This window comes from Papaver somniferum, chromosome 7 (genome assembly GCF_003573695.1).
Source record: "Papaver somniferum cultivar HN1 chromosome 7, ASM357369v1, whole genome shotgun sequence".
Classification (NCBI taxonomy): Eukaryota; Viridiplantae; Streptophyta; class Magnoliopsida; order Ranunculales; family Papaveraceae; genus Papaver; species Papaver somniferum.
In genome coordinates, this window is record NC_039364.1 from 29,138,634 (window position 1) to 29,162,599 (window position 23,966).

At 36.1% G+C, this 23,966-nt stretch overlaps 2 protein-coding genes and 3 non-coding genes across 6 annotated transcripts; all 5 read left to right on the plus strand.

Annotated features, from left to right (window-relative positions):
• Positions 1–6,992: 6,992 nt before the first annotated feature.
• On the plus strand, positions 6,993–10,602 carry LOC113296826. Of its 2 annotated transcripts, none has more exons than XM_026545179.1 (4): positions 6,993–7,296; positions 8,927–8,976; positions 9,104–9,208; positions 10,294–10,602. In XM_026545179.1, exons 1-4 carry the CDS (start codon positions 7,086–7,088, stop codon positions 10,435–10,437), a joined length of 510 nt encoding a protein of 169 aa, XP_026400964.1. In that variant the 5' UTR covers positions 6,993–7,085; the 3' UTR covers positions 10,438–10,602. The 2 variants fall into 2 exon arrangements, with proteins under 2 accessions (XP_026400964.1, XP_026400963.1); XM_026545178.1 differs by having other exon boundaries at positions 6,999–7,296; positions 8,915–8,976.
• A 258-nt stretch (positions 10,603–10,860) lies between these two features.
• On the plus strand, positions 10,861–10,934 carry TRNAI-AAU. The gene has a single exon. It is a non-coding gene; the product is annotated as a tRNA-Ile (tRNA).
• A 174-nt stretch (positions 10,935–11,108) lies between these two features.
• On the plus strand, positions 11,109–11,947 carry LOC113294448 (zinc finger BED domain-containing protein RICESLEEPER 2-like). The gene is made up of 2 exons (XM_026542839.1): positions 11,109–11,189; positions 11,540–11,947. Exons 1-2 carry the CDS (start codon positions 11,109–11,111, stop codon positions 11,945–11,947), a joined length of 489 nt encoding a protein of 162 aa, XP_026398624.1.
• A 10,163-nt stretch (positions 11,948–22,110) lies between these two features.
• Positions 22,111–22,184, plus strand: TRNAI-AAU. Its single transcript has one exon. It is a non-coding gene; the product is annotated as a tRNA-Ile (tRNA).
• A 714-nt stretch (positions 22,185–22,898) lies between these two features.
• TRNAI-AAU lies at positions 22,899–22,973 on the plus strand. The gene has a single exon. It is a non-coding gene; the product is annotated as a tRNA-Ile (tRNA).
• Positions 22,974–23,966: the final 993 nt, after the last annotated feature.

Here is a 23,966-nt window from a genome sequence, read left to right on the forward strand (position 1 = left end):
TCCAGATATACTCTTTGATTGGGAGTTTAACTTGGAGAATTCAGAAAGACTTGGCCTCAACGTGAAATGGCTTCGTAAGCAAATAAACGTTATCAAGGATTCATGTGAGAAGAACATACCCTTTCCCAATGATGCGTGAAGGAGAAGGAGGACAAGATTCCAAGCTGACCGAGGAGTTGAACAAGAGAGGGCGGCTTTGCAAATCTTGAAGGATGCTGATGAGCGAAAGCCTTTTCTTGCTGATCTCTTGAACTTCTGAACTTCTGAGAGATGTGAGGTTTATACTTGGGTTTTGATATTTAGATGGTTTTGGATTGACTGATGGTTAAGGATTTTCTTGTAGATTTGATAGAGATTTTCTTTTACGAAATATGAACTGAATTTTGATAAATTGCTGAATTCAAATACTGATTGCAAGTATTGCAAATGTTTTGGAGGAATTGAAATACAAATGAAAGAAAATCCTAAATGTTAAATCCCAAACGCATGAGTGCTTCAAACGCCCAATACCTTAAATGTCCAATAATTTCAGATAAACGCCTTGAGCCAATTTTCGTGAATTACTGGTAGGGTTCTGCCATCTGTGTTGGTCAATTTGTAGTATCCTCCGGCCACGGACTTAGCGACCATGAATGGTCCTTCCCAATTGGAGTTCCTTGTAGAATGAAGACCGCGCTGAACTGCTTTGAGAACCAGGTCCCCTTCATGAAACTTGTTAGGCTTGGTCGATCGTGCCTTGAATATCTTCCGCTGATTCGGAATTCCCTGTTTGATGGAATTCCACGATTGTGGCCATATGGACACTCGCGCGGAAGAGAGTATCCAGCATAGTGTTGATCATGCTTAGCCAAGTCTTCAGCAATAAACCTCTCGATGGAGTGACCGATTTGAAGAAGTTCTGAACCCAACCATTGAGTGTAATATTGCTGAGGTGAAGTTACCCACTCGTAGCTTTTGATGACTGCTAAATTGTTCATGGGGAGAAGTCCCTGGACCATAGTAGCGTATTTGAACATTGGTAATATTGGAGCAGGAGGAATAAGACTTGCCTGAGCTCGAAACCTTCTGACAAAGGTGTGCGGATTTCTCCAAGTTCCTGCGTAAGTCCCATCAGAGTTTTTACTTCTTCCAGATGCTCAAACGGTGGTGCGTCCTCTGCTTCGTCTTCCGACTCGGAATCCTTGTCGATGACAGGATGTGTTGAAGGCATCGTTATCCTTCCGCATGAATCCAAGTTCTCCAAGGACCATGTCGTATCCAGGGTCTTCCCGGATTATGAAAAACTTGGCCTCAGTGCAGATCAATCTTTCCGTAACTTTGAGAGTGATGAAGCCGTATGCGTCTGGAGATTCCTTCGTGGTCCCTGATTGCTATGGGAGCGTGGGTGGCTTCCCGTCGAGTAATACCAGCAGCTCTGAGAGTTTTCAAAGGGATGATGTTGACAGCGGTACCAACATCGATGAACGCCCTACGTTGAACATCCCCTTTGAACCATTTCCTTAATGTGCACTGTGGTGAGCAGTCCCCAGTCATACATTTCTTTGTCGGTGGCTGAAGGTTCGGTGATGGTTTCTTGGATCAGCAGACGTTTTCCGGACACGATGTGGTTCAGTGCAGCAAACATGTCTTTCCTTTGAGCTTTCGAAAGATACAAAAACTCGCGGACATGTTCGATCAGAGATTGGACCGCTTCCTTGACAGGAGGTTCAGAGATGGTAAAAGTTCTGACTGGGAGGGGTTTTTTGTGCACACCCTCAGTCCCCAGGTTGAGCTCTCCTGATTCGACCTTTTCTTTGAATATGCGCTTCAAAATTTTGCAATCACTTGTGGGATGGCTGACTATCTATGGAAGACAATACCGAGGATTTTCCATGGCCTCTTCAGTTGGTTCCTTCTTGACATAAGGAAATTTGATTGCACCATCTTGAATCCAGGCATCGAGTAGTTCATTAACTTCTTCCATTGAACAGGGAAAATCAGGTGCTTCTGGATCTTCCGTATGCTGAGGAGGGATTTTCGAATTCTCCTTCTTGTGTGCCTTTGAAGGGGTGGAGGAAGTCTGCTTGTGTTGTGGTTCTGCTTTTCGCTTACTCCCTTCCGCGACAACATTTGTTGAAGGTTGCAGGTTGTACTGCTTGTTGATCAAACGCCTGCTTCCTCGAGTGTCTTTTGAATCCTCAGTCTTTGTAGACTTTGCTCTTTCCAAAAGAGCGGGTGCAGTGGTTGCCGACCTCTTCGCAGCTTCGTGAAGCTCTGAGAAAGTCTGGAATCGAAGGTTTTCCAGCAAGGCCCTGTAGACCGGGAGCATGCCATTGATGCACAAGTCCACCAGTTGTTGCTCCGTGACGTTTGGGTCATGACAATCCAGGGCTTGGACTCTGAACCTTTTCACATAATCATTGGGATTTTCACTGACCCTCTGAAACATCCTTCCAAGGTCGGAGAGGGTGACTTGTTCTGACACGAAGAAGTATTTCCTGTAGAATGCGTTAACCATTTCTCCCCAATTGTTGATAGTCCCTGGTGCGATGTTGTTATACCAGGTGTATGCTCTGCCTTTCAGAGATTTTGAGAATTCCTTGAGACGAACGACATGATTATGTTCATGTTCTCCCAGGGCTTCGAGAAAACGAGAGACATGTTCCCGAACATTGCCAGTTCCATCATATAAGGTGAAGGTTGGAGAAACATAACCTTTGGGGAGTGGAATCCTCTGCGTAGCGGCAGGATAAGGAGGTTGATGACGATGGACATGCGATGTTTTGTCTTTTCCACGGTTCTCCAAAAGGTGCTCCAGATCCTCGCGAGTGATGAAATTCGATGATCCCTTCGCTGATAAGTTGTCTATAGCAGTTTTGTGGACTTCGTCGTCTTCTACTGTATGGATTGGAATTACTTCAGGATCGTCGTCTGAAGATTTCTCCTTCTCCTTTCCCTTCTCTTGAGTCTTCTCTGACATCTTGTCAGTAAGAGTTTTGAGATAACTACACATCTCCTTCTGTTTAGCAGCCATGTCAGTATGATTCTTTGCAAGAGTCTCCTGCGCTTTGATAAGATCAGCAATGGTAGGTGGTGGATCTCCTCTGACTTCTTCAGGGTGTCGTCCGGATAGTGGATGACCTTCGACGTGAAGAGGAGTAATGTCACCACCATCAGTTTTGGAGGTCGGAATTGTCTCCGGGATATTCTGATTGTTGTTGTTGCTAGTGCTAGCACGATTTGTGTTAGGATTCGTAACGAAACCTGACCTGAGATCAACCATCTTGTGGAATTGTGAGATTGTAACCGAGAGAATGATATTCAACTGTGGTCGCCAATCTGTGGATGGGAAAACGATTTGCTGGTTTTTAAGGAATTGAGGAGACGACCGTACGGAGGAGACTCCTCGAACCGAGCGAAATGTTAAACCTCACACAGATGCACCGCTGCAAAGGGGGTGCTTTAGATTCGAGAGATCAATCTGTAGTACTCCGGCCTAAATCAAGACAATGACCGTTCCAGAGTAAATTCGGTCACAAGAGAGGATGGGTTGATCTGTAGGAGGGAAGCTGAGAAATGTGTGGAATCAATGGTAATCAAAGATTGTGGGTGTGTGAATTCTGAATATGATAAGCTCTGAATGATTGAAACTTCTCAATTGAGAGTAGTTGCTCAATCGATGAGTTGATGATCTCGTGTTGTCAGTTTGACGTGAGAATGATGATACTGATGATGATTCAATCATGATTCAGAGACTTATTTATATTGCTGGAATTTTAGACACCATGATTCCATGAAGTGTGACAGTTGATGGAATCAAGGAGTGGGGAAGTGGAGATCGTGTTTGAAACCAGTTGCTCAACGTGTGGAGACTTGGTCGATTTTCCACCCACTACCTCGTGAATTCCTTCAACTGATTGCACGACTTGCTCACATTCCATCGTGTGTTTGAACACACGTGCCGTAGACCGCCAGACCAAAACCCTAAGTGATATCCCCCAAAGTGACACGATTGACATCTCGTGGTATGTTAGTCAATTGATGACTTCGTGGTTTGATGGGACGATGAGTCCATGTAGTTGCTGAGTTAAACATGATGTTCTGAAACTAATGAATTGAGCATGTCTGAGACAGAGGTATAGTTCTTACGATGAAGTGAGCAAGTATTGCTCATTCGATGGACTGTTGAATATTGATTGTTGAACCAATATTCCTTGGTTTGAGCAAATATTTATCATATGATCAAGTGTTGATCATGTGATGGATTATTGACAGCGTGACCAAAATATTAATTAAAGTACTGGTTGTTGAACCGAGAATAATTAATAAGATTAATGTCCATGAGGTCGTCGTAAAATTATTAAGGTTGGAATATGGAATGATGATCCTTGGATTCAGAAACCCTAATTTGATCAATTGATGATCAATTCATGGTTCGTCAGAATTTTAACCATGGGACGAAGGAGGGAGCGACTACGTGGGACCATGGATCAACCATGTAGTGTCCATATGCTCACGTGAGAAAATACGAAGAACTCCTGAAGAGTTGACGATTTGTTGGTGGAAGAATGATTAAATGCTGCCTTAATCATTTATTCAAAAATGCTCGTCTGAGCCTTAGGTGAGAAAACCTAATTAATTATGACGAGGCGAGGGACCGACCATGGAGTCATGAAACCGGCCCTGGGTTGTCACGTGACCGCCTGACGATCACTTCATGAAAATCCAAAGTGTTTGGAAGAGTTTTGGACCTAATACGAGCAATTGTGCAAATTAGGTCAAAACTGTGAAAATTGATGGGACCGGCTTCCATGAGCCAAAGAGCCAATCTTGGTCGGTCAAGATAGCGTGCTCGTGTCCCCAAGGCGTCTGCGTCTCAGTCCTGAGAATTTTGATATTTTCTGGCGTGCAATTGAGCATCCATTCGAGAAAATATGCCAAAATTAGGGTTTCGACGAAACTGAGGAAAACACCATGAGATGATGAAAAATAATTATAAAATAAGGAAAATGAGGAGGCGTGGGACCGCCGTGGTCAAGGCATGGTCGGCCGGTCGTGACCACGGTCCCATTGTGCCTTTTTCTTAATTTTATAATATTTTGATGATTTTATGAAAAATTCATGAATTTTGAGAAATTTGATGAATTTAGGGAGTTTCCATGAATTGAAGGAGTTTTCATGAGTTCATGGAAGCAAAATATTAAAATAATAAAAACACGGGCGTGTAGGACCATGGAGGCATGGTCGGCCAGCTATGGACCGTCCCACGAGTTTTTCATAATTTTTAATATTTTTAGGTATTTTTGATGATTTGAGGGAATTTTTCCTAATTTGAGAGAAATACCATAAAATCAAGGAATTCGATGAATTCAAGGAAAATAGGATAAATAATAATAAAATAATAAAGCAAAGGGCGTGTGGGACCGGCTAGTGGCCCGGTCCCACAAGTTTTCATAATTTTATTTTATTTTATTATTATATGATGATTTGTGCAAAAAATACCATGAAATCAAAGAGTTTTTTTCATGAAATTAGAGAAATAATAATAATAATAATAAAATAATAAGAAACCGTGGGGTGTGGGGCCGGCTGGGACCAAGGCATGGCCGGTTGGCCAATGGTCACGCCCCACATTCCTTTCCTTAATTTTATATTATTTATTATGGATTTATGGAAGTACCATGAAACCGAAGAGCTTCCTCGAGACGAAGGAGATTTGATCAGATGAGAGAATTTTCATCAAATCATGGAAAATAATAAAAATGTATTAAAAATATAAAACTGGCGTGGAACTGACCACGGCACGGTCGGTAGGTCGTGTGTCCGTGTTCCCAGCACCTTGGTCAATATTTTTAATTATTTATTATTTTCTTCCCTATTTTGCATAGGTTCATCGTTTCGTTGTATTTCGAAATACTCGTTCGTGCGGTGACTGTTAGTGTATCGTCGTTGAATACACTTTCACCATTTGAATCGGGACTTACTTAGAGGTAGCTCAGACGCCCGGTTGTTGATTATTTATTACTAATTGTGGAATTCAGTGGAGAATAATTCACAAAACTGAGTAATAAGATGTTTATTATTAATTCATAGGACCAGCTGAGGATTCGACTACGAATTCAAAATAATAAAGTGAGCATTACTATTCCATGGGATCGTAGATTCGACCACAGAATCAGAGTAATTAAGATTTATCTATTACCATTTATGAGACCAGTTGTGGATTCAATCATGAAATCGGAGTAATGAGATAATATAGTTATTTCTATTCTATGAGATCAAGTTGTAGATTCGATCATAGAATCAGAACAATTGTTATTGCCATTTCATGGGACCAGTCGTGGATTCGACCATGGAATAGGAGCAATTGTTATTACCATTCGATGGGACCAGTCGTGGATTCGACCATGGAATAGGAGCAATTGTAATTAGGAATAATTAACTTTGTGGCTCTATACTAGTAGAGCAAGCTGTCTAGGAGCATTAATTATCCCAATATGAGCTTGTCGGTAAGTCATATCTTTTATATAGTCAGGGTAAACTCGTTGTTTGTTCCTGAAGACGTTATCGCTCTATACTAGCAGAGCAAGCTGTCTAGGAGCCGTCCATCTCGTGATACTATATAGAAATAATCACTGAAAGTATTCAGTATTCATGAGATATGTCGTTGTCCAGTCGTGAGACTACATATCTACATGTACTCTGAGAGAAAGTACTCTCCGTTGAGAATTCGATGAGAGACCTGTGTCTCGATACTCACGTCTGATTGCTGGATCAGAGCTTCGTATAATTATGAGTTCACGATTTTAGCCCTTGTCGAAAATCCACCATCTACAACTCTATAAATTATCTTGTTTTTAATTGAGTCTGTCCTCCAGATTATTATTATCTCTCCATTCTGGGGTGGAGCCAGCTTGAAGCATGGGTGTGCAATTTGACACCCAGCCGAGTTGGTTATGAAGCCCAATTTTGACTAATTTTACCCAAATTCAGCCATTTTCACTCATTTTGCACTCTTGGGTCACCCATTCCGCAAACCCCGTCTCCCCCCCGTTATGTACGACTTTTAGACTTATTATCCTGTCCAAGGAAAAGAAGAAGAAAAAATGTCGCTTCATCATCAATCCCTTCTTCTCTGTTCTCCCCAACCCAAGACCTGGTTTCCTCGGCAAGGAGGATTCAATTCAGCAACACCTAAGTTATATTCTCAGTTTTGTCCGTCAATAAAAACCTCAGCAATCCGTCTTAGATGCCAAAGTAAGAAGAAGTCCAACGATTTCAGTATTGTGGCAGCTCAATCCAACCTATTTTACAAAGGTACACTAGTTTCTTTCTCTTCCTCTCTCAATGTTTCATTAGTACTTTATCAAGCCAAATGTGTATTTAGGGTTTTGGAGGAGGTAGATGCTGTAAAATGGTGTAGACAATATTAATAGATGTTAAGCTGCTAAATTAGATTGTTGAAAACTAATTGATTATGGTGTTGTGTTGTGATTAGTGTTCGGAAACTGAGACCATTATCACATGAATTTCTTTTAAAATTGTTTAAAATTTGATTAAGAGAAGTGGTGGAACTGAGATATCCCACCCAAATTGGGAGGACACAATTCAAGGGTTATACGGGATACTTGGTGCTTATGCAAGCCCAGATCAATCCTATCTGGATGGTTATCTCCCATCCCCTTTTCATATGTAGTCAAGTAGGATTCAGTGGTTGTTTTCATGCATGTACCCTTTTATCAACCTAGGCCAAGTCTTGGAGAGGGGAAGAAGAAAGTGGGCGAGTACACTAGCTAGGGCTGCGTATTGCATAATGTAATGCACACGCGCTACCAATGTGCCATTTTTTTTTTGATAAGTCAAAAATATCAAAATTTACAGAAGAAGTTTACAAGAAAAGAGGTCAGAAAACCCCAAAAACTTGTAAACTAATTGAAACTAAAAATAACTTCTCCAGAAGCCAAAAAAGCTCAAGAGACTCATAACTAAAAGAAGAACAAAGAAAAAAAAGACAAAATGCCTAAATTTCTTCAAAACCTCAAACTCAAGTGTCTCCACCTTTATTTTTCTTCTTTGGAGTCCTCATTCTTTTTAATTGATCTTTTGTCTCCTTGACGTACTCCTTTCTAAAAGAACCATTGTGCCATGCTCATCAAACATTGTATGTTGTTGTTTTTATTTTTGCTCTAATTTAAAAACAAGCAGACCCCCATTCTAAACCTCCAAAAATAAAAGTATTCTGTAGCTGTGACTGTGTCCCTTTAACTTGTTTTTCTTGTATTTTTTTATCTTGTGGCAGTCATTTAGCGACGTACTTTCTGTAAAAACTGAGAATGTATACATAGCGTGTAACCAAAACATGAAATTAAGGATTTCAGCATACATCAATTGAATTTCATAATTGGTAATACATTTTCAGTTGACCAGTCTGATACCTGTTTTTGTCTCTTGAGTTTTATAATTGTTTTGAATGATAGTACTCCTGCTTCTACTCTTCCCTACCAAGTTACAAACGCACTTAAAGAAAAAAACAACTAAGGGCAAGTGACCAAGTCTGGATTGTGCTTCATGTATGCAAATAGTTGTTATTTGTGAGCTGTGACCATTTATCAACTGTGTGTGTTTCCCTCTTGGAAACTCCGTTACAGAATATGGATATAACCTTGGAAGTTGGAGTCTAGTTAACAGTTGATGTTATTATTGTTTTCTACTTGACAGAGTTACTGTAGATTATTATGTGATTGGGTTAAGAAAGGGTTGATAAACAAAACTAGGATGGATGGGCATATGGCTCATAATTGATATACTGTAAAAGTTTCAAGAACTTAGCGAAACATTTTTGTGGGACTCTTGTATGTCTTATCAAAACAAGAAAAATATTTCAGTTTATTAGTTTGACATCCACTTATTGCTACCTTTAAATTCTTTGAGATAGTTATTCAAACAGTATGGAGCGTTGGCAAGGATGGCATTGAAGCTGGGACCAATCTTGTTCCTGTATGTCAATTATCACTTTGCCATATTCCAAATTTCTACTTGCATAACTTCAACTGATTTATAATTTTTCCCTGTTTAATCTTATGGAGTGTGTGTTATTCATAATCATGTACGTCTTTGTCTTTAGAGTTCTGTTCCGAGGCCAGTGGCTAAGATTTCCGTTACGGTTGGAGCAGCAGCGCTTTCCCTCTTTGTACTCAAATCCTTGCTGTCTACGGTCACTTTTGTGCTGGTATGTTCATATGATTTTATCTTTTTCTGCAGTCTCAACTATGCTAGTATTGTTGGTCATTGACAGTTAATAAATAAGATCTCATAGTAGGAATGATATTAATTTTCTTTTGCAATAGAGATTTTGAGTGTTTTGATTTTTTGCTCAACTAGTATATTATAACATCTTGTTGCTGGGCAGATAATTGCATGATTACTGCTGTTTGGTTCTTTTTCTTTTTTTCCCTTTAGTTTATGCCACTTATATACTGCAAATGCTTGGATTCTGTTTGGTTGTTACGTGTACAGAAGTAACAGAAGTTACAAAACCATCTTACTTTCACTGGGCTCATAGAGTCATTGGTAGTTTCTATTTGCTATATTGGGATATATTGAAATGTTCTCAATTTTTTTGGTTGGGAAGTATTGGTGTCTTTGCGTAGAAGATTGGTGGAATGAGATTTAGTACATGTCAGCATATTTAGCGTTGTGATGCCACTATCATAAATCATGTGCACATAAGCCAGTGGTGGACCATTGGTGAAAATAACATGTCTAGAAGAATAGAATACCCATTCTTCGCAAAAATAATTATGCTAAATGACTGAGAAATAAGAAAAACTAGAATTACTGAACATCTCAGACAGGCTAATCTTGATATACTGAACGTTTCATCAATTGAGCATCTCTCTATCTTTTGTCTCGGCCTTCCCTCTTTTTAATTAGGTTGGAAGCATGATCATTATTCATGTGGTCTTATTTGATTATGGTTTAATGAGGTGTTTATTGATTTGCATTAATATCATGATTCTATCGGATCGAGTAATGTTAGTTCCATACACATCAATATCTTGTGGGAATTAGTCAGAGCTTAGAAGAGCAACATGTAGTGCACATAAAAATTCGATCAAGATGAAATTCTTGAGATTATAGGACAATACGACCTGGTATTATTTGTCACATCCAAAGATGAAATTCTTCAGACTACCTCTAGATGTTGGTAAATGATAATGATGTAAGAACTGAAAGATCTTTTAGAGTTGTATAACTTTGGAGGCTGAAGTTACTCATTGTAATAGTAACAAAAGCATTACTTTTTTTTAACAGGCCATGATGGGGATCATATATTTTGTATACATAGCCTTGAACAAGGACGAAGGTCCAAGAGGAGGTGGAGGAGGAACGACGACTACCACTACGGATGAGGACTCTTTGGAAGAAGCACGGAGGATAATGGAGAAGTACAAGTGAATTTTTTTTACTTTTATGTTCTTTTTCAAAAGGCATCTATACATATTTTACATTTTCATTCTCTTGTTCCCTCTTTATAATTCCGTGCAATGTAAAGCTTGTTGATATCATTGAAATTATGTGAATGGACGGATATTATTAATGAAATTATTTATCTTTTTCTTACTTCTTGGTTCTAGTGTCTTTTTTTTTCCCTATGTGTTGTCCTGATCATGGACATGTAACAGTCCCATGACCACCGTATGTCTATATCCATGCAGAAAATTAAAAAAAAGCCAACTCTTGTCTAGACTACAACTTTAAGCCTATAAATCTTTATCCCTGAAGAGCCAATATCTTTTTGAAAACATTTTCCCATGAGGATACATCAAAAGAAAAGGAAATAAAGAGATTGTTATAAGACATGACCTTCATGCCGGTCGCGGCCCATTAGCTCAGTTGGTTAGAGCGTTGTGCTAATAACGCGAAGGTCGCAGGTTCGAGACCTGCATGGGCCAGGTTTTAAATAATTGATTTTTTTTCTTTTCTTGAGAAACCAAAACATGCTGCTCAGTCATAAACATAATATGAAGTTTGGCCTATGACACTCTCTGGATAGTCGATTAATTTTGACAAGTTTGGGATTGACTTCGGTAAATATCTAGGATCCCTCTTTCATTCAGAGGAATAAGATGATAAATTCCATGCAGCTACCTGCAGAGAAAATCCTGAGAATAAGCGTGGACAAAGAAAGATTACTTCAATCAAAACAGGTAATGCACAAACTAAGTTAGCTAATTGGAAGTATGATGCTGATGCTAATAGGATACTTGTTGCCAAGATGATTGCTAAGCATGGTTATCCAATCACTATAGTTGAGCATCCATATTTTAGAGAGTTTGTTAAGTCTCTAAATCCTGCTGCTAAGCTTTACACTAGGAATACAGTTAGGGATGATATCATGAAACTAACAGCTGAGTTCAAACTGCAATTACAAGAACAATTTGACACAATTACATCTAAATGTAGTTCAACAACAGATATGTGAACATGTAAGCATACAAAAGATGGTTATTGTTGTGTGACAATGCATTACATAGATGATGAGTGGAAACTGATTAAGAAAACACTAGCATACATTTTAGTGTCATCATCACATACTGGAGAAGTTCTAGCATCTGTAGTGAAATCAGTAGCTCTAGATTGGAACATAGATAATAAACTTTTTGATGTAGCTGCTGAGAATGCTAGATCCAATGATGTTATGATGGCAAATATGAAGTCATGGCTTGATAGCAAAGATTTTCTAGTTCTTAATGGGGATTTGTTCCAAATGAGGTGTAGTAATCATGTATTGCTCTTGATTGTGTTGTGTGGAATGAAAGTAGCTGCTCCATTTATAAATGCAATTAGAGAGTACGTGAATTATGTCAAGTCAAGTCATGCTAGAAAAGACAGATTTGAATGTGTTATTCCGCAAGTTAAGCTTCCTGCTTCAAGGTCTGTTGGTTTAGATGCGGATACCAGGTAGAACTCCACCTTTAAGATGCTTAAAGATGCAATTTTTTTGAGACAAGCTTTTGTTAGGCTAGCTGATTTGGAAATGACTTCAACATACTACCAACTTCTCAGCAGTGGCAACAAGGAATACATATATGTGAATGTTTGGAATTATTTGATGTGATTTCAACCAAATTTGCTGGGATTAAGTATCCCACAACAAATTTGTATTATAATAGGATGAAAGAAGTTAATAAATGCATTAAGGCATGGGAATTAAGTGAGCATGAGTATATCAGAGACATGGGCAAGAATATGAGGTCAAAATTTGATAGCTATTGGAAAGAAAGTAACACTTTAACGGGCATTAGAGTTATTTTAGATCCTAGGTATAAGTCTAGATGAGTGGAATTTGTTTTGAAGAGAGTACATGGTGTGCAAAACTATCAAAGTCACTATAAAAAATTTCAGCTTTCACTCAATGCTCTTTACTGTGCTTATGAAACCAACACTACATCTTCAGATTATTTTGATAGTGGAATGAATTTAGATGGAATTGAGATCTCTGCAGCTACAACAACATCAAATGAATTTGGTTATGATGATTTTATGATGGAAAAATGTGTTTGAGGTTCAGAAGTCAGAGTTGGAGACATACTTAGCAGAACCAGTTCTTCCTAAAGGCACATCCACTGAAGAACTGAGGTTTGATATTGTTAGAGCACTTCTCGGTTGAACCCACTAGCATTGGTATGTCAAGTTAGTTGTCAATTTTAGTTGCCAAAATGCATTCTTTATTTAGCATACTAAAGTTAGTTTCGGAATAGATTAGGTCTAAGAAGTTGAATCGAAGCTATCCTTAAAGGGTGAAGATTGAAGATTGAAGACTACAAGAAGACATCAACAAGTACTTCATCAACAAAGGTATGTGATTGATTTCATTTGGATTCTTGTTCAATTCTACCTTTCTAATCAATCAAGATTAATGCTCACTCCATGGAACAATTCCAATGACAGTAAATGTACATTTATGTATATATACTTGAGGTTATTTGATTCATGACCTTGGAGACAATAACCTTTATCCTTATAAAAAATCTCATGTTATAGTGAATGATCTTATGAATCCAACGAGCCAAGAATCACTCAATTCCGAGTTATAACGATGAAGTTATGAGTGATTTATTAAAGTAACAATTATAAGTGTTGTTGTGATTGTTACAGTTCGTTAGTAGGAAACAATTCTTGGGCTGTTTGCAACAGTTCACGGACTTGGGCCCAATTACGTGACTAAAATGCATTTTTGGTCAAATTGGTGATGTTTCCTTATCTAGGCAAGATAGATATTGGTCCAAACATTTTTGATTGCCATATTAAACTGTTTGTGATTCCTTCCTAATTTAATTTGTGATTTATTCACAAAAATACAATTTGCTAAATTAATTATTTATTTAATTATTTTGGCAAGAGTTGTAACTCAGGAAAGACTCCCTTTTTTAGGAGAGTATTGAAAAAGGAAAAGAGCCTTGCTTAGCTTCCAAGCTATTGTTCATTATAAATAAGGAGTTCGTGAGTTTACAAGTTTTTCATCCCTTTGGAAAATTGGCGTAAGCTTGCAGGTTGTTTTCCGCGTCTTCCGTTCTTCGTGAACGAGAGTGAGATAAAAGTCTTTGTATTAGGGATCATAAAGCCAAGTTGGGTTTAATCTTCGTGATTGATCATACAACTTGTAATATAGGGTTTTCACCTCTTGTCTATTCTAAGGTTTTCTCTTCTGATATAAAACCATTCAAGAGTTGTTGATCATAAACCCTAGGTTTTGATAGATTTCATTTTCCGATCGTATACCAACACTTGTTAGTCGAAATCGGAGACTAGAAAGAAAAACTTCTTTTGAGGTATCTCGTAAAAATCCTTGAGAAGTTTTAAACAAGATATCTCTAGATTTATTCTAGTTGTTCTTGTGGTAGAATAATTAGGTTTCTCTTCCTTTATTTGAAGAGTATAATAATACCTAATCTACACGTTTGTTTTGATATTACTTTTACCTAGTAATTGTTTTTATCAAAATAAACACAAAATTTGCAAAACCTTGATTTACATCTAAAGAGAAATCAAACCGGTGTTTTGTGAAAGCAAAATATCGAATTGTATCAATCGTGTTGTGGTATCTTCTAAAGAGAGCCTAGGGTTCTGCTAGAAGATTTGTGTGAAGAATTTCTAAAGAGAATCAGTATTCTGCTAGGAGTTCTACAAGTGCTGAAGAAGGTATTACATCTAGTCCGAATAGGTAGTAGGAAATTGGTGTAACAGCTTATATTCAGTGTGTGTTTATTCTGGACTAGGTCCCGAGGTTTTTCTGCATTTGCAGTTTCCTCGTTAACAAAATCTGGTGTCTGTGTTATTTCTTTTCCGCATTATATTTTATTTATATAATAGAAATATCACAGGTTGTGCGTTAAGATCAATCAGTTCTTGTATCCGGCTTTAGGGTTGTTGAGTGAATTGATTGACACTTGAACATTGGTCTTTGGTACCGTTCAAGTTAATCCTCTTATATTCAGTCGGGCTCGCAAATCCCTATTTGCTGATTGCGGATTGAATCAAGAGATAGAGATACAAAACTCTTTGATATACTTTTTATAGATTGAGTCTAACTTTCTAGTTGATTCTCTTGAAAGTATATTGGAGTTTGTCTATTCAGATTGCCAAACGAAATATTGGGTGGTGTTGTTAGACCCCCGCTTTTTTAGATATCTTAAGTTGGTGGAAGAATCATGCTCCTAAGTACCCAACTCTCTCAAACATTGCAAGATATGTATTGGGTGTTCCAGTGACAAGTGTAGAATCAGAATCAATGTTTAGTGTTGGTGGTAGGTTCTCACATCTCATAGGAGTTCATTAGCTCCAGAACTTGTTCAAGCATTGCTTTGCTTGGGTGATTGGCTGCCAGATCTCAGTCTCAGTGACAGTGATAGTTGTACTACTGGTAACTTTCCTTTCATCTTAATATTTTATTTCCTTTTATATTTATTGCACTTCCGTTGCCAGCTTAACTAACATTTTTGATTTTTGTTTGAAAATGCAGAAGTTAAGGACTAATGAGTAAGAAGTAAGGATTCAGGAAGGACTAAGGAATGCATTTGCAGTTGGCAGTTGCACTACAAGCTGCAACACATGGAGATGGAGTTTCTTTGTATTTTCTTTTGCAAGAACATGGAGTTTCTTTGATTGTTTTTTCTTATGCAAGAACATCTGAACATATAATTTGGTCCATATGGAACATCTGTATGTATTTATTTTGTGTGGTATCACTGGTATGGATTTAGAACTGATGTTCTTGGATTTAGAACTTGTTTGTGTGGAAGGATTTATAACTTGTTCTGTGTTCTGTGACATATCGAATTTTATCGAAAAAATATCTGATACCCGATAAGTCCAACGTAACAGAATCGTAATTGAAGTTCAGATTTCCGTTGGAACTTAAGGGATATCGGATACCCGTTAATTTTAAACGTAATGATAGCGGATGAGCCACTATCCATTTCGTTAAGTGTCGTTGACATCTCTAGCGTCCTGGAAGTGTAAGAAGCTAAATTAGCCTGTTACAATTGTTATGACTCAAGCCATACTTGGATCAGTGACCTATCATCACCCGGTTGTTTTTCCTATATATGTCGAAAAAGCTCATAGATAGGTCCGGTAGTATTCATCAGAATTTTTTTCTTCCCAAATAATAATTCTCTTCATGCTCTAGTAAGAATGACTCATGGGTTTGGAAAGGGATATATGCATGTTTAGACATTATTAAGGAGCAGTATCGCTGGGAGTTTGGAGATGGTAGGAGAATCTCTATATGGATGATAGGTGGATCCCTAGTAGGTCAGAATTGGTTTCCCCAATATTTTATGGCTCTTAAAACTGTTGACCAACTTATTATGCATGAAACTTGTAGTTGGAATTTGGATATGTTGAATGTGTTATTTGATAAAGAAACTGTCACTCATATTTGCAAGATAAGAGTATGAAAAGACGAGGGTGCCCAAATATACCATAATCTTTTATTTATCAACATATAAGTCCTTTACAAAGTGTGATCGTCTATGTACTAAGTCGATACAATACAACAACTTCGGTACACACTTTATGTGATCGTCTATGGATACGAGATCGAGACAATACAACAACAAAAATCACTTGTGTGATTGACTATGGATTCGAGATCGATACGATACGACAACGAAGTGATCACTTGATAATAGGTTCAATAATTAACAAAACTATATATGATCAATATCAAGTGTTACGGATTAACGTACAAGTGAAATTTACTTTAATTATAATAAACAATTATATAATGCGAAAAAATAAAGTAAATGGCACAACAAGATTTTGTTAACGAGGAATTCGCAAATACAGAAAAACCCCGAGACCTTGTCCAGTTTTGAATACTATCAGATTAAGCCACTATACAAAGTCTAATAACAACTTCGTAAAGTTAAGACCAAGCAGACTACCCCTAGCTACTTAGTTTCCTCAGTATCCATACACCTTCGACTTCTAGAGTCACGCACGTGAATCACCAATCCTTTAGATCGTATTCCAAAGAGTAAGTGATAAATCTATTTGGTAAACACTCTATTCAACGATATTATCAGTCGTTGACAAAGGCTCTTCTGTTTAATCTAATAAACTCCTTTGTCTGATTAGATCAATCTATCCTTTGATTACCGAAATAATAAAATTATAGATTTGCAATCAATCAATATAGATCTCAAAGAGATACTATAAGGTGATGTCGATCTCACACAACTAATCAATCAAATCAATCAAAGATAAACCGATTCTAGTTGGATCCCACCCGGTCAAGGTTTATGCACACAATTCACAAGATACGAAAACTAATAACAAAAACTTCGTCGTCTTCAAATCTTCGCTTGTCTTCAATAACCTGCATAACACCACTTGAAACCTCTTGTGATAAATCACGCACATAACGGAGTCTGTTAACAATGGATTATCACATGATGTCTTTAGATATTATCATTAAATTCCAAAACCGAAAATATTATCAAGATATTATCAATAAGTACCTAATTTCTATTTCCACTTAAATTCCAAACCATATTTCCCAAGGTATCTACTACCTTGTTATCAAAAACTTATTTCCCAAGGTATCTACTACCTTTAGGGAGCTTTCCTAACATGTTAAAATTCTTAAAATAAACTTTTAGATTATTCTACAATCACCCTAATTAATAAATCCGAAAATAAATTATTTTTCTACGAAAATTATCATTAATAAATTACAAATAACAATATGAAAACCATAAATTTAGTTTCTATAAATCTCCCTTCATCACAAACTAAGATAAAATTATAGATTTTTTCATAATCTTTTACCAAAACTTCTCAAATGCTAAAAAAACTGATAATAAAACAAAGTTTTATTCTTGAATATATTTACAAGATAATGCATGATGAAAATAACAAAGTTTTATTATGTGGGTTGTTTTTGAGTCGGCAAAATGATTTTAGAATCTATGATCTTCTAACATGCAGAGGTTAAGAGGAGGGGAGGAGTTAGTAAGTTAAATTGGCAACTAGTTTTGCTGGGATAAGCTCTCTATTATGTATATATATACTCTACTATGTATATATACAAGAGTAAAGTTAACACATTTTACTATGTATGTATACTAGAATATAACTCGTTATTGGGTTATTGTTACCCTCTAAGGTGACTTTACTCACTCCTTCAATGACTATCGTTCTTTTGAATTTGCAGACCAGATATATACCATTGGTTAATAGACCTTGCAGTACATAATCATTGTATTACATTTGAGTAAGACTATTTTGATGTCTGACGTGAATAGTGAATTTTAATTCTGAGATGTTACATAAGTAACTACACTCGATTTATAATTTTTATCATTATGATTTGTAGCTTATTTTAACATTTTGGATGCTCAAACTTTTTCTATGTTACATAAGTAATCAACTATAGTTGTCTGATACTTTGTTGGACATTTTTTTTTGGTGAGTCCATTTGGTTTTGTTATTTGAAACATTTTCTCAATTAAACTCCGACAGTTAAAAACATTTTTTCATAAATTCGGCCTTACCTTTAATTTGAAATTGGCAGAGTGAACATCCCCACCCATGTAGTATCGTTGATTTTAAGTTTGACAAAAAATACAAATGAGAGTGGATCCTTCCTCTAAATTAATATGCGATGTAAAGATATTCCTAAGTCTACTTAATGGCTTAGGAATATTAGACAGTGGAAGTGTAATTCATAAAAAGAAAACATTTAATTTAGGAGCCGATACTCTAGCGAAATGCTAGATCAAATTTAAGAATCAGAGGTTGGTTGTATACACATTTGGTTGTAAGAAACCTTCAACAAACAAATAGCCGCGGAAGTTACCTTTTCAAAGCCTACAACAAAAATTAGAGATACTAAATCAGTTTCGGATGGCATAAATCCGTAAGGAACAATATCCACAAATTTAAAAGCTAATTAAACAAAGAAATTTTTATGTATTCCAAAATAAATGAAATACAAAATCTGGATTTCAGTGAATACAACGGTTTAAAATTTTCGGTCAAATTTTTCAGAAGTTGCAAGTTAGATTTTGTGAACAACATTGTAAATTCATTAAGTTACTACTTAATTTTAATTTATCATAAGTGTTTACAGCTCCTTAACATCTCGCTGACAAAGCTTTAAGGTTTCTCTTATTTCAAACATAAAAATCATATTGACTGATATATGCAAATGTCTTTTCAGGAACAAACGATCACACTTCATTAGCACTGAGTATCATTTTCCCTGGAATATGATGGTAATGAAGAATAACAAGATCTTTCTTTCCTTATCTTATAAACTTTAAGTGGAGCTGCATATTTCATCACCTTTACTTTTACCAAAGCGGGGTTTATACTTCTATTCAAGCAGAAAGGTAATGAAATATACATTTCCACTTAGATTTTGTAAGATAAGGAAAGTAAGATCTAATTATTGTTCGTCACCATCATTTTCCAGGGAAGATGATACTTAATGCTAATAAATTGTAACCATATGTTCCTGAAAAGGCATTTGCACATATTAGTCAATATGATTTTTATGTTTGAAATAAGAGAAAGCTTGGGGCTTTGTCCGCTAGATGTCAAGGAGCTGTAACCACTTATGATAAGTTAAAATTAAGTAGCAACTTTATGAATTTACAATGTTGTTCACAAAATCTAACTTGAGTTTTGCAACTTCTGAAAAATTTGACCGAAATTCTTAAACCACTATATTCACTGAAGTCCAGATTTTGCATTTCATTCATTTTGGAATATATGACAATTTCTTTGTTTAAGTAAAGTTTAAATTTCTGGATATTGTTCCTTATGGATTGGTGAAATGTCATCTGAAACTGATTTAGTGTTTTTAATTTTTTTGTAGGCTTTGTAAACGTAACTTCCACGACTATTTGTTTGTTGAAGTTTTCTTACTACCAAATGTGTATACAACCAACTTCTGATTCTTAAAAATGTAAAGTATTTGTTCGATTGTCTAAAATATCATACATGCTTCGATATATATGATATTGTAGACAACACAAGTCTGTAAATCATCTAAACAACAAGCAATTTGCTTTTGTGGGTGGTGTGGGTCGGTTGACTACCCTTGAAGGATAGAGAAGTTTTCATGTTGATGACAGTTACCGACCTTTGTCAAGTGTGCCATACTTGTTTGAATGAATGATAGATTGTGACTCACGTAAAATAAGTTGTATATTGTTGATAATTAACGTGTGATGTCCTGAAATGCATTATAACAAGCATTTAGGCAAGTATTGTCTCAGTGAACAAATTGTAATATTTTAGACACCTAAATTCGTAAGATCCAAATAATTTTTAAGTTTGGATAACTACACGGTACATGGAAGGACATTGATAAGAAACGTGTTGTTGAACCAACAAAAAAAAACAGGGAATGACAACTTAAATTTTCAAAAATTACCTAATAAATTTTGAGATTTCGTACTTTTTTCCAGAGGTTATGTATCAGGTTCTAAAGTAATTCAAAAAAGTCAAAATCATGTATGAATTGGTGGTGTGTATAAATATTGTGTAAGGATTACAAATCTCTTTATATTTTTACCCAAAAAGTTCAAATTAAATCCTAGATGGCCAAACAATTGATATGTTGTGGGCTTCAAATTTTTTTTTTTGTTGTTGTTGTTGTTGTTGTTGTTATGTTGTGTTCAGAAAGGAGTGTAATGCACTACTTTCTTATTTTAGTCAGGAGCAAATTATCGGGGAACTAAATACGCGACTATACGCAAACAAAGGGTCCTCATCCCAATAACATATCTTTACATCGCATATTAATTTAGAGGAGGGATCCACTCACATTTTTATTTTTTTATCAAACTTAAAATCAACAATACTACATGGGTGGGAGATATTCATTTTTCCAATTTTAAATTAAAGGTAAGGCCGAATTTATGAAAAAATGTTTTTAACTGTATCGGAGTTTAACTGAGAAAATGTTTCAAATAACAAAACCAAATGGACTCACCAAAAAAAATGTCCAACAAAGTATCGGAAAACAATAGTTGATTATTTATTGTAACATAGAAAAAGATTGAGGATCCAAAATGTTAAAACAAGAAACTACAAATCATAATGATAAAAATTATAAATAGAGTGTAGTTACTTATGTAACATCTCAAAATTAAAATTCAATATTCATGTCAGACATCAAAATAGTCTTACTCAAATGTAATACAAGGATTATGTACTGCAAGGTCTGTTAACTAATGGTATATATCTGGCCTGCAAATTCAAAAGAATGATAGTCATTGAAAGAGTTAGCAAAGTCACATTAGAGGGTAACAATAACTCAGTAACGAGTTATAATCTAGTATACATACATAGTAAAATGTGTTAACTTTACTCTAGTATATATACATAGTAAAATGTGTTAATTTTGTCTGATAGTATAACCAATAGCGAGTTGTTGTGAGAGTATAACCAAAGTGGCAAGAATTTAACAATCTTCTAATGAGAGCTTATCCCAGCAAAACTAGTTGCCAATTTAACTTTCTAACTCCTCCCCTCCTCTTAAATTTTGCATGTTAGAAGATTATAGATTCTAAAAGCATTTTTCCGACACAAAAACAACCCACATAATAAAACTTTGTTATTTTCATCATGCATTATCTTGTAAATATATTCAAGAATAAAACTTTGTTTTATTATCAGTTTTTCTAGCATTTGAAAAGTTTTGGTAAAAGATTATGAAAAAATCTATAATTTTATCTTAGTGTGCGATGAAGGGAGATTTATAGAAACTAAATTTATGGTTTTCATATTGTTATTTGTATTTTATTAATGATAATTTTCGTAGAATAATAATTTATTTTCGGATTTATTAATTAGGGTGATTGTAGAATAATCTAAAAGTTTATTTTAAGAATTGTAACATGTTAGGAAAGCTCCCTAAAGGTAGTAGATACCTTGGGAAATAAGTTTTTGATAATTTTGTTAAGTTTTTGACAAAAGAACTGAAAGATATTTTTAATTTGTAGAACTTTGGAAGCTGAAGTTACTCATTGTAATAGTAACAAAAACATTATGTTTTGTTAATAGGCCATGGTGGGGCTCATATATTTTGTATACATAGACTTAAACAAGGATGAAGGTCCAAGAGGAGGTGGTGGAGGAACGACGACTACCACTACGGATGAGCACTCTTTGGAAGAAGCACGGAGGATAATGGAGAAGTACAAGTGAAGATTTCTAAATTTTATGTTTTATCCAAAAAAAGTATCTATACATATTTACATTTTCCTTGTGTTGTTCCCTCTTTATAATTCGGGCGCAGAATGTAAAATTTGTTGATATCATTGAAATTATGTGAATGGATGGACAGTAATAAGTAGATATTATTTGTCTTGTTTTTACTTATTGGTTTTAGTGTCCTCTTTATTTCCCCTTGAGAGGTTATGTGTGTTGTCCTGATTATTGGCATGTATCCATGTAGAAAATAAAAAAAAATGCCAACTCTTGTCTAGACTACAGCTTTAAGCCTATAAATCCTTATCCCTGAAGAGCCAATATTTTTTCCAAAACAAGAAAAGAGAATGAAGATTTGATTATATCTTGATTATAGGACACCTTGATATCAGTTGCGGCCCATTAGCTCAGTTGGTTAGAGCGTCGTGCTAATAACGCGAAGGTCGCAGGTACGAGACCTGCATTGGCCATATTTATTTTTTTGCTCAATCATAAACATAACTTTTTTTAAAAGAAACCAAACATGTTGCTCAATCATAAACCAAACATGTTGCTCAATCATAAACATAATCTGAAGAGATCGCAGGTTCGAGACATGCATGCGCCATATTTTTTTTTTTAAATAAACCAAACATGTTGCTCAATCATAAATATAATTTGAAGGTTTGCCATGTAATCTACTTCTCTTCTATTCCTGACCAATGTAATTAATCTCGACCGAGATATAGCCGATAATATCAGTTTCTGTGTTTATCCGATATTTGCTGATATTTCATCAATATTCACGGAAATATAGTGTCTCGGTCCTTGTCCGATATTCATCGAAATATGATATTGACTACATTGCTCCCGACTTCCTTTGCTGAAAAAACTAAGGCTTGATGACATTCTCTGGACGCTCAATTTAGTCCCAAAATGAATAAATATCTAGGATTCCTCTTTCATTAAGTGGAATAGAGATGGAAACTTTTGGGCGATTAGCGGCCTGGAAGAGTAAGAAGCTAAATCAACCTGCTAGAATTGTTATGACTCAAGCTATGATTGGATAAGTAGCCTCTCATCACCTAGTCCGACATTTTTTAACAAACACGTTCCCATGAGTTTTTGCAAAACTTGTTCCCATGAAAAACATCAATAGAAAAGAAAATAAAATGTTCATTATAAGACACCTTGATATCAATAATGGCCCATTAGCTCAGTTGGTTAGAGCGTCGTGCTAATAACGCGAAGGTCGCAGGTTCGAGACCTGTATGGTGATAGGTGTCTAAAATACCTTAATATTTATCTATTGTTTATGCTTTCTTTGTTAAGTTTTCTTGTAAAATATGTATCTTATGGTTGCTTTTGAGTGTTTAGGTACTTTGGAGTCATTTGGAACAAAAGAAGAAGAAACAGGGCAAAAGGTGATATGATTTTATTTCTTCATCTCTGGCTGAAAAGCATGTCAGCTTTAGTGATGCAAATTTTGTCTGAAAAGCATGACAACTTTAGTGATGTATAGAATTGAAGGAAAGAAGTGGATCTGAGAAGTAAAGGACGGCTGCTGCTGGTGGAAGAATTCAAGAGAAGAAAAGAGCGTTCATTTGGAGCAAGGAAGGCAGAATCATCGTTACTCAAGCAAGCACTATTGGGAGTAAAGCCAAGGACAAGGGGAGGATCAGCTGAGTTTGCTTAAAGGTTGTTCATTTTGGCAGCCCTTATCAGGGTGATGGTGTCTTGATAAATCCCACTCATTACCAGGCCCTAGACTTCAGCAGAAAATTTAATTCTCAATCATTTTCTTTTGAGTTCAGAGAAGAGTGAAATAGGATGAAAGACTGCGGAGAGAAACGGGATTAAAACGGGTTTATCAAGAATCAGAGATGAGTGTTTTAGGTTCGAACTGACTACTTCAGGTTAATGAAGATGGTGGATTTTGGTTTCAGGAGAGACTCGAATTCAAAAAGAAAATGTGAAGAATCCGTGATGAATTAGAGATGGGTTTGAGTCTGATTTCAATATGGAGGTGAATTTGTCTGTAGTTCTGCTAGGGCTCTGACAATGACGATATGAGTTTGAAATAGAGTTTGTGCTGCCAAGAAGAATGGTTTCTGTTAATCTAGAGTTACAGAGAGTAAGGAATGAGTACAGATGGAGGTTAGGGTTCTTGAGATGGAGGAACTACAGGAATGGTATGAGTTTATTGAATTTCTGGGTTTAGACGAATGTTTAGGACAGGGAGAAACTCTGCTGGCCATCAATTCATGGTTGTA